Below are 11,572 nucleotides of genomic sequence, written 5' to 3'. Positions count from 1 at the left end.
TGATAGATTCCCTAGTCAGAATTTGCTCCACATCACTGACACTTAATGGAAGTGGTAGGAGTGGGAACACATGAATACAGGCATCCTCCCAGTTACGTGGGGGTTACGTTCCGGGGCCCCACATGCCAAAGTGAAATCACGTAAAGTGTGGAGCACCCTCTTAACGCTGTTTCCGCTGCTCCCTCTTTAATGCATACCAAAAGGACTGTATACAAAGATATCTGCAACTAGGATTGAAGCTTTGGGGCTGGCAGGAGGATGGAGGGCATGTGGAAAAGCGGCGGCTGAACCACCCCACACATCAGTTGTTAGGTGGGGAGGCTGAGCAGCCTAAACAAGCCCCACTGAACCTCTGGAAGATAAAAGACTGTTTATGTATGCAACAGCTGCGGGAAAAATTATCTTAGCCCCAAAATGGAAACAACAAGAAGTACCAACGAAAGAAGAGTAGCAGATGAAGATGATGGACTTTGCAGAACTGGCGAAGCTGACAGGAAAAATCTGAAACCAGCAAGATCAAGAACTCCAAAAAGACTGGAGTAAATTTATACGATATCTGAAAGATTACTGTAAGCAATTAACATCAATAGCAGGGTTGTCTGAAGATTTGTAATGAGAAATTCTCTACCTTTCTATTTTTATTTAAACACTGAGTTACTATGTAATGTGTGTAATTAGAATTGGAAAACGTACAAAAGGCAATGATATAAAGGTTAGTTTTGAAAGCCATGAGGCGAGGGGGAAGGAAGTCGACAGGCTCTAAAGAGCCAGGGACGTACATGGTCAGACATGAGTTGATGATGATGATGATGATGATGATTTGTACCCCGCCCATCTGGCTGGGTTTCCCCAGACACTCTGGGCGGCTTCCATAGAAACCAAAAATACACTAATGATCGTGCATAAGTGGGGGAACACCTGTATATTGATGTCACACCTACCACAATATAAATTATTCTAGTCTTTAGGCAAGGGGAGGGAGAAAGTAAGATTCAGTGGCCAGTTTCTGAAGCAACTGCATGTTTACTGTCACAGCGTATATGGTCCTAAAGATCCCCATTGAATGTACATACGGTAGCAAACTCAAGTTTACTGCTCTAGTATGGGAGAAAATCCTGACAGTCCTGGTTTGTGACCAAACCTGTGTTTTCTTATCAGCTCTAGTTTGTCTCATCCCCCCCCCCTCCTAAATATGAAACCTTTCCAGGAATGGGAGATACTAGATGCATGGTGTCTGGGGCAGCTGCTACACATTTACCATAACATCTAGTTTGGTCATTTACCAAGTGTATGTGCACATTTGCTTATTCACCTGCAGATGCAATGAGTGAATGTAAGGAAGATGTGTCTTCACTTAAAACCTCTTTGGTGTACATCTGACAAGATGCAATAGAGTGAAGCACCCTTCAGACACATCAAAAACGCACAATCTGTTCAAGAACCCGACTTCACTCTTCTTCAAAACCAGGGAAAAGCAGTATGCTTGTGAAACATACGGTTATGGAAGATAAAAGGGAAAGTGGTGGAATAAGCAGAACTACAAAAGAGTTAGCAACGAGAAAAGTAACAAGATCCCATGGGGACATTTCTGTTGAATGTGTATGCAAATTCAGAAAGCGCAACATTGAGAATATGAGAAGCCATATCTATATTTTAAAAGCGTGCAGAAAAACAAGGCAAAATGGTGGTGTTAATAGATTGTGCTGGGTATCGGGCGTTTAGATAACAATATCCCTAGCTTTGTTTCAGTTCTAAGAACTGACTGTACTAAATGCCCGTTTCCCCAAAAGCAAAACAGTAGCTGAAAAATAAATTCTGGGGCTCCCTTCTTCACCCTATATATAGCTGATCACAACTCTTTTTAATTAGCACGAAGCTTGCTTTCTGGAGGGGGGACAGGGGGAATTAACTTGCTTTGGAGAACGGATATCATTCACAGATAAATTTCATCATTAGACATTATTAGGAATCATAAAGAGATTTCAGGCCATCTCCTGACATTTACCATATTTACATATATATGTGTGTGTTTTCTGCATATCCTTTGGGTTAAATGAGATAAACAACTCTTTGTGTGTCATTCAAGTGGGAGAAGAACTTCTTAAAGTAAGGAAAAGTGATAAGCATGTTCTGAACTCAAAAGGAACAAACTTCTGAAAATGCCGTCCTCTACTCTCATCTAATATCTGCCTCAATCCAGGTCACAGTATGCCTCCAACATTGCAGCTGGAAAAGTAGCTATTTCACTTCTTGTCTATTTTATAAAACCCCATGTTGCCCAGGTATTTTAATATTCTGAGACACAGCCCTTTGCAAAGCAGTAATTGCAACTTGCTAAGAGATCACAAAGCAAAAATGAAAAAATTGCATTATCAACCAGAATGCTCTCCAACAGCAGAACCACCCAACTTCAAGTGACTGCTGAAGTGCTGGACCAGCATCTAGTGTCAGTTTGGGGCAGAAAGAGGCCCAAAAATCTTAAAATGAATCCCAGCAAGACAGAGGTTCTGTGGATCTGCAGTTCCCACATCTGGGAATTGACACCATGTTCTTGATTGTGTAGTGCCTCCCATAAAACCCAGGTTCACAACTTGGGGGTGACTCTTGATCCTAAATTATCACTGAAGACTCAGATGTCTTCAGTGTTGAAGCACAGCAATGGCCAGCTCCAGCTCATCCATCAGCTATTCCTGGACCAGGACAGCTTGGCTTCAGTTACCCATGAACTAACAGCCTCCAACATAGATTACTGCAATGCACTCTACATGGGCCCGCCCTTGAAAATGAGCTGGAAACAGCAGCTGGTACGGAATGCCATTTTTAAAAAAATGGGTAGTGAGGGAAGATCAAATTACCCTAATCCTCAAATCTCTGCAGTGGTGGTCTGTGAATTTCTGAGCCCCAAACAACTTAGGACCAAAGTACTAGGCAGAACTCCATCTCCAGGAGCTTCCTATTAAGACCTGCTAGGAATGCCCTGTTTGTTGACCAAGGCTTTTGCTAGGAGGGTGGCAGCATGAAGAAAAGCATTTTTGGAGGTGGTCCCCTCCCTAATGAATATTTGGTTGGCCTCATTTAGGAACAAACTAAAAAACCTTTTGTTCAACTAACCTTCTTACTGACACTGCTACCTTTTGTTTGTTGTTAAAGTTTTGTAAGTTTTTAAATTGTTATTGTGCTATATGAGCAGCTGCTCTGTGCCGCCACTGGGAGGAAGGGGAGGATATAAGTATGAGGAAATAAATAAATATTACCATGAACCCAGTTCAGCCCTTCCTATCCATAACATGCAGTTCAACAAAATCTTGTGCTCTAACATCACTGCATTGTTGATTTCCCCACCCTTGCTCCACATCATTGGCTGATGCTGTCAAAGTGTGTGTTTGTTTGCATGTGTGTTTGGAGGAAATGTGCAGAGTAATGGGCATCAGAACATGAAAGAAATTGTGCTATATGTCATGGACAGTAAGAGAGGAAGTTGACATGGGGCTGCCATTTTCAGCTTCATGTTCCTGATAACTTGTATCTCTGGACTGCAGAACTGGAATGTTTACTGCCTGTTAGATAAATCAGGGTTGAACTGACCTGGGAAATTAAGAAGGATTTTGTTTTTAATGAATACGGCCTGTCAAGCTCACCTTTCCTCTCTTGGTAAACTTCATCCAGGAGCTGCTCCCGCTTTTCTAATTGGCCTAGGAGGTTTTGGTGCTCAGACTCTTTGCTCAAGGTCAAATGTTTCAACTGCTCTCGGTTCTGCAGCAGCTGACGCCGAAGTTTCTTTTCCTTGGTCTCTCTCTCCTTCACTTCTCCACACAACCACTGAAGTTTTGTCTAGAAGAAAATGTATTTGCATAATACTTAACAAGAAAGGGCCTTTACTGCAGTCTTCCTCAACTGCACTTCTACGGCAAAGCTTTGCCAAACTCAAAATGCAATAGGCTAAAAGAAGCTTTTCCAGTTTAAAGTCCTGCCCGCCCCGTCAGGGGTTCTTTAGTTGTGATTCCTCTGTTGCAACTGGTTCCTTCCAACTTTACAATTCTGATTCCCACCCCATCATTTTTCTCTCCCCTCTCCTCTCACGCTTCATTAAAATTTTCATCAGTTTTGGTTCATGTCTTCTCAAGTGAGATGTATTCATTGGCCGGGTGGGATTCACAGCCCTTCTGCAGGTTTGCCAGGGCAGTTTACAAACCCCAATACAGGCTTTATCCAAGTTTGGCAAATTCTATTTCCTGTCAAGTCCTGAGGCTAAGGACAGATTTCAAAAAGTAATAAAATGGCTGAAAGCTGACAGATTCCATAATCTATCAAGATGAATCTGTACACAGATTCAGCTTTCTTGATTCTTTCCTGTATGTAGAAGTATGCTGTAAATGGATACATCCTGCATTTGGCGATGCTCTTGGCACTACTGCATCAAAAGGTGACCACTATATTCAGCTCTGACCAAACCAATTACTGAAAATTCCAGTACAGTGGTACCTTGGGTTGCAGACGCTTCAGGTTACAGATGCTTCAGGTTACAGACTCTGCTAACCCAGAAATAGTACCTCGGGTTAAGAACTTTGCTTCAGGATGAGAACAGAAATTGCACGGCAGCAGCGGTAGGCCCCATTAGCTAAAGTGGTACCTCAGGTTAAGAACAGTTTCAGGTTAAGAACAGATCTCCAGAACAAATTAAGTTTTTAACCCGAGGTACCACTGTACAAACTAACATGATCTGCACCTTCCAGACATATGTGGACTGGAATGTAGTTAGTCTTTGAACTTCCCTGATTTTTATTATTCAGTTATCAGCTCAAAATGTGTATTTCATGATAAAATACATTTAGAAGAAAATATGCTATTTGATTCTATTTATGTTGCACCCAAGTTTTGTGAAGAGAATCAGAACTTACAGGGTTAAACAGTTCTGAGTGACGTCTCACATTCTGAGGCGTGGCATGTTCGCAGAGGGGAGTGATTTCTCTGTGTGTTTTTTTCCTTTCGCTTTTGCGGCGAGGCAGCAAGATGTGCGCTCTTTCGCCGGGGTTGATTTATAATGTTTTTCTACACGATTAAAGACTGTTAGAGATAAGCAAGAACGCTTGCGTGCAGTCTGATTTATTACACACACACACAGCAACAGTTTTCTGCCGCTGCGACAACTCTGCTACAGGAAGCTGACGGAGAGCTTTCCAAGGGAGTCCAGTGAGGCACAAGGAAGCGTGTGGACTCCATCCAACAGCCACAAGTTTCATATATATTCATTCATAAGTCCTTTTGTCCCATTTCTCCACTAATGCACAGGTTTTTTAAAACTAAAAAACCCTGCACAATAATTCTAATTTATATTTCTATTTAAACAACTAAGCAATGGTTTAAAACAAACTGTGGCTTATTGTGGCATGTGAACAAGGACCACTATGCTATACTGAGCATAAAGAATTAACAATATACAGTGGTACCTCGGGTTAAGTACTTAATTCGTTCCAGAGGTCCGTTCTTAACCTGAAACTGTTCTTAACCTGAAGCACCACTTTAGCTAATGGGGCCTCCCGCTGCCGCCATGCCGCCGGAGCACGATTTCTGTTCTCATCCTGAAGCAAAGTTCTTAACCTGAAGCACTATTTCTGGGTTAGCGGAGTCTGTAACCTGAAGCATATGTAACCTGAAGCGTATGTAACGTGAGGTACCACTGTACTGATAAATGTTTCCTGGCTGGATATTTATGCAAGTAGATCACTAATGGCACCAATACAGATGGTACAGATCATAATTCCATGAAAATTACCCCAAATCCTTAATTTCTTCAGTCTGTATATGAGAGTAAATACCTCAGTAAGGGCTAGCACTTGTTTGCCATGCCATTTCATTCATCTTCCATTTGTCATTTACGTACTCCCGATATTAAAATGCCGCGAGCATGTCAAAGTCCAGGATCTAAAGAACACTTTGAAGAATATGGAAGTGCTTCCTCAAATTCACTGGTTTTGCTCAACCGCCACCCCCAACCAGATGCAGCTCCTCATGCTTAATGGGAGGTAGCACCCCAATTTCCTTGAGATTTAGGAGCAGTTTCTAAGAGGCTACAGGGAGCTGCTTCAGTAAAGGGGGCCTCAGAAGCTTTACTGTGCATGTGGGGCTCACACCACAGCAGTCAATGCCTTTGAGCTCTTTAGCGTGTTCATCTGTAAATGCAAGGAACTCAGGCGATGAAAGAGCAAGTGAGTAAAGCCATATTTCTTGCAAACCAATTATTAAGGCTGTTTGGTTTTGGGGTGCAAACGGTATTTCCAAAGGCCCCTTCATTTCAAGACTCACCTATTAATAACTAAAAAGAATTCAAAAGGCAGATTTATGAATCAATTACTACATGTCCTCTGAAAGGTCTTCTTGATGCTTGCGCCTAGGGTTTCAGCATCAACAATCTGAATAGTGACTCGGTTTCCTCTACAGCCATTGTCCTCCAATTCAAACTCTTATCTCCAGTATTTATGGCAATATTCACTCCTGGCCCATGTGCATTACAAACTAGCCCATCAATAACTTCAGGCAATCTTGCTAGCAAACAAATGCAATTTCGCCCAAGTCAGACGGTCAACTTTCCTCCCCTCACTGTGACCCTAATATACTACAGGGATAGGTCTTGTCTCATGAAGCAGCAAAAAAAGTCTTTCAGCTCATGCGAAATTTAAGACGATTAAAAGATACATGGTAAAAGTTGCTTACAAAGTTACCAAAGGGAAAAGCAATAGCAGAAGCTACCAGTCATTGGTTTGGTCTTTAAAGCCAATACAACGTACATGTAAGAAAGATGCATTCTGTGCAATGCACCCTAAACACATTAGGGATTAGGAAATGTAGCTAAATCATAAGCTAATTGTTAAAAACAGTATTTACCTTTGTTTCTGCCAGCCATCGATGAGGGTCATTCTGTACCCCAGGTGTAAGTGATACTGCCTAAATCATATTTGAAAATGAACAAAATGAACAAACACTGGTACATTAATACACAAGGCTAGGTAAAAATGCCAATTAAAATACCAATTTTAGTCTAAGTATTTCTTCAATAGGCCTGAGCAACTTATTTCTGTAGCATGCCTAATTGTTGGGTATAGTAGGACATCTCGCAGAAAGAGAGACTTTTTTTGCAACCTGAGGAAAGGCAGGCGAGAGAGAGAGAGATTATTTATTTATTTTACACAAAAACTGTAACAACAGAAACCTCGATTTAACTGCTTGTAACAATATAATTATTTTTATTGCTTGTCTGTGCATGTCTTTGTAGCAATTTGTTATTGTCATTGTGATGGTGGTGATACCATCTTGTTGTTGTTGATTAGATTTGTCACTTTTGTTCCCCTGATGAATAATATTTCAAATTATGTAAAAAAATAAAATAGAAAGGGCAGCTTTTAAACTACCTCTGAAAGGGTTAAGAAAAAGTTAATCACATGCTGCTATAAATAGGTTTTTATGAGGTTTCCCTGACATGCTTCAGAAAGGGAGGGATTGTACCCAGTGCATGTGTAATAAGAATAAAAAAAACTGGTATACTTTTGGTTTGTGTGCATGCTTATTTTGGTTTTTTAATAGTCATTAAATATAAAATTTGATGATTTGCGCTCAAGTAAGTTCCACTCAAACACAGGTGGCGCTGTGGGTTAAACCACAGAGCCTAGGACTTGCCAATCAGAAGGTCGGCGGTTCAAATCCCTGCGACGGGATGAGTTCCCGTTGCTCGGTCCCAGCTCCTGCCAACCTAGTAATTCGAAAGCATGTCAAAGTGCAAGTAGATAAATAGGTACCGCTCCGGCGGGAAGGTAAACGGCGTTTCCGTGCGCTGCTCTGGTGCGCCAGTAGCGGCTTAGTCATGCTGGCCACATGACCCAGAATCTGTACGCCTGCTCCCTTGGCCAATAAAGTGAGATGAGCGCTGCAACCCCAGAGTCGGTCACGACTGGACCTAATGGTCAGGGGCCCCTTTACCTTTACCTTTAAGTTCCACTCAAAGTAGCCCACTGAAATTATTGAACCTATTTTTTACATCAATTTATTTAAATGGGTCTAGTCTGAAGTATGACTAGCATCCACTTCATAATCCACTAAAGCAGCATGGCTACATTATGTGTGTCTAGCGCTGGTAGGCATCATCTTTCTTAAGAGCACAAACTGCTTGACACAAAAAGGAAATCACACACAGCACGAATGGGCTAGGGCTATTGGACCCTGTTTCAATATACAAATATAATTTAGAAAGGAAAACAGTGAGGTGACTAATGTAAGAGCAGCAAACTATGTTTTTCTATGTGCATTTGGTCCCACCCTATTCTTTTGAAACATTTTGTGTTCTGAATTGCTGTAAAATGCCCTGGGACTTTGGAGAAACAATAGCAATAATAACAGCCACAGTCTGTCAGAGAGGTTATGCAACACTGGTCAGGAGCAAGAGGCTGCCATTTGTTACAGGGACCCACTACTAACCTAAAATGTGCACTTCTCTTAATGGCACGGCTTACACACACAGCAGATAAGATAGTAAAACTGTTCCAGGGCTGTATTGGTTTATAGTATAGATGGGAAGATCACATGAGCAAATGCTCAACTACACATTAAGCTTCCTGTATACAGAAAATTAGATGTCAGGAAGAATTCTTGTCAGCCTAAGCTTTTCTTTGATGTACCAGCTTTATATGTAATTCAACCATGCAATCCTTGACCTGCAGTCTTAAATTTTACTACCTCCTCTACCGTTTGCATGAGCTAGGCTGAATAAAGCAGATGGTATCGGCCAACAAGTTAGATACAAATGAATTATTGAGACATATTTCTAAAATAGCAATTGCATTTTTTTTAAGGCAGAAGATTATCAAGTGCAACTCCTAATCTTCTGTTTCATAAAACATCTACATCAAGAGTAAGTTTAACAAGCAGCCATGAATAAAATGTTATGTCCATGTAATTAACAAGATTAAAATCTAAGGCCAACTGAAAACTCATAGTTACTGTGAATTTCTCCACTGAATCCCTTGCGAGGACTTCACAAGCTGCATCAATTTCACTTCCTATCATAGAGAGGATGGATTCCTGTTCATTTTGCAGGCTTCTCAGTTGATCATGAAGATGTAATCTGTCTTCTTCTATCCTTCTTAAGTGATCATCTTCTCCCAATGTCCTTTTATTCTAAAGCAAAAAATAACATCACCTGAAGTATAAGTTCTTCTGTCAGATATCTGAACTTCCAAAACAGTGAGAAACCATAACGCACAAGCACATCTATGCTTCTGGGGAGGGAAATCAGTGCTGTGCACTTGTCATAAGGTGTAACTGAAGATGCTGCGCCCAAAATAGCCTACAATTGATGGGATGTGTCCTTTTGCGAGAATTGCATTTGGTAGTGAAAAACTTGACCAAGAAGGGGTGAGAGAGAAAAGTGCAGGAGAGAATAATTTGTAAGTTGCCACATTAGCAAGTCAAAGTCAAACGTTCAGCAGACTTGCTCTGTCCACACTACAGTCAAACCCCAAGGAGCTGTCAGATTGATTTCATTTAAAACTGCATGCCAAAAGAACAGTTCAAGCATCCAAACTCCTTCTGCAGCTTTCCTGACTGCAAGTCAGAGACACGTAGAAACAGAAGTAGGAATAACTTGTGAGATGATCCCCATTGGAAAATACGTACAACTTTTCTTGTATGCATGGATCTGAGAAAATGGTATTTCAAAATGAAAAGCAAGCCTTATGCCCATATACTACATTGGATTTTCAACACTTATTGACACTCTCCCCCCCCCCCCCCGCATTTTAGAATTTGAGATCAGACCCCACTGCATCCCTAGATCACGGAGACAATGGGATCTGATCTGGTTCAGACTGGCCTGAATCAAGTCAGCCTGTTTCCTAAATTGTTTAGTAAATAGCTTGGCGTAAGCAAAACAAAGTCAACTCAAGTCTGGGGGATCTCTCCCATCATTAACAGAGGCTAAAAGTTGAGACCTATAAACTAAACAGAAGATACCTGGAGGCATTGAGAGATGGATGAGACTTAGACACATTGATTCAGATTTCAACATTTTTGCCCAGGCTTTGGGGGAATAGGAAGGTGAACTGGGCATCTGTATTTCTATTACTGCTATTGCATTTATTTCTCACTGAATTTGTTAATTCCTTCCCTGCAGTTTTAATCTTACTGTTTAATTTTTTGTTTGACTCTGTATATTTCTTCCCTTGGACCTTTGGTCGAAAAGGGCAGATTATAAATACTACTAGTAAGGTAAGGTAAAAAGGTGAAGGACCCCTGGACAGTTAAGTCCAGTCAAAGGCAACTATGGGGTGTGGCGCTCATCTCCCTTCAGGCCAAGGGAGCCGGCCTTTGTCCACAGACAGCTTTCCGGGTCATGTGGTCAGCATGACTAAGCCACTACTGGCACATGGAGAACCGTGACGAGTGCCAGAGCACGCAGAAATGCCATTTACCTTCCCGCCACAGCGGTACCTATTTATCTATGGAAGACTGTGACGAGTGCCAGAGCACACAGAAATGCTGTTTACCTTCCCATCACAGCGGTACCTATTTATCTACATGCACTAGTACACTGGTACACTGGTTGACAGAAGATGGGACAGAACGGGAGCTCACCCCATCACACGGATTCAAACTGCTGACCTTCTGACTAGTAGTAGAAGTAATAATAATAATAACAACAACAACAACAACAACAACATCTGGGTCACTGAAAATGGATGAAAACATGGAAACAAGGGTTTCACTACCATCAACATGTTCTCTGCTAAAGGCCTTCATCCATTATTTGTGGGCAACTACAGCCAAACAGATTCCTAGAACCCTATAATTTTAGGCCAAGTATGCTACCGGCAAACACCGGCCTAGTTAATTAAAGACCCCACACTCACCAACATACATACACAACAAAGGCAGAGGGGTGTATTCCTTCAGGAGGTCAGGACCTTTCCACTTCAAACACTGTACAGTATTTATTATGTTAGTGGATCAGAGTTAAGCTGGCATTTGAGTGCTAAGGAAAGTTGAGCCAAAGTGGAAAACACAACATCGGGGAATAAATGAGTTGGAAAAGAGCCAGCATGACTTAGGCAGCCTCAGTCAGAAGCAGTAGCACGCAGGAAGAACAGGATGGGAGCCTTTATTGTAGCAGCTTGGTTTGCCTTTATTTCTTTCAGAGTTGGCAAGGAGAGTCGCAGTTGTTGGTCTTCTTTGTAAATTCTTCCATCTAGCAAATAAGCAGAACCTAGAGAGCAAATCCTGCCTAACATCTGAAGATTTATCCAAAAGCAAAATGATTTAATTTTACACTTCATTGCTGAGGTTTGCTCTCAATTGACATCTTTCATCTGAGATGACAACTGCCCGAACCACACGACGGCTTAGTTTAAAGCGTCAGCAAAATATTAACAAAGCAACCCTATCCCTGAAATATGGAACTGCAGGAGCAGCACCAGTGCAAGGGGGAATAATCAGGGCCATTTGGGACATGATGGGGGAAGGAGTGGAGCTCTTTCAGAATCCTATCCTTTGGTCTGTCTTCAGTGCCATTTTCTGCACCTGCATAATA

General features: G+C 41.6%; 1 protein-coding gene across 6 annotated transcripts in view; it reads right to left on the bottom strand.

Moving 5' to 3' along the window:
• CEP128 (centrosomal protein 128) overlaps positions 1–11,572 on the bottom strand; it is a 305,103-nt gene that overhangs the window by 103,026 nt on the left and 190,505 nt on the right. For all 6 annotated transcript variants that reach the window (XM_081859123.1, XM_081859125.1, XM_081859126.1 and 3 more), the window contains 3 exons: positions 8,989–9,165; positions 6,883–6,942; positions 3,639–3,831 (listed from right to left, as the gene is read on the bottom strand). In XM_081859123.1, coding sequence (XP_081715249.1) covers positions 3,639–3,831; positions 6,883–6,942; positions 8,989–9,165 — 430 coding nt within the window. The remainder of the gene's footprint in view (positions 1–3,638; positions 3,832–6,882; positions 6,943–8,988; positions 9,166–11,572) is intronic.

This window comes from Podarcis erhardii (assembly GCF_964252035.2).
Source record: "Podarcis erhardii genome assembly, chromosome: 1".
In the NCBI taxonomy this organism is placed as follows: Eukaryota; Metazoa; Chordata; class Lepidosauria; order Squamata; family Lacertidae; genus Podarcis; species Podarcis erhardii.
Note: the sequence above shows the minus strand (reverse complement) of the source record. Positions and strands in the feature narration are given on the sequence as shown.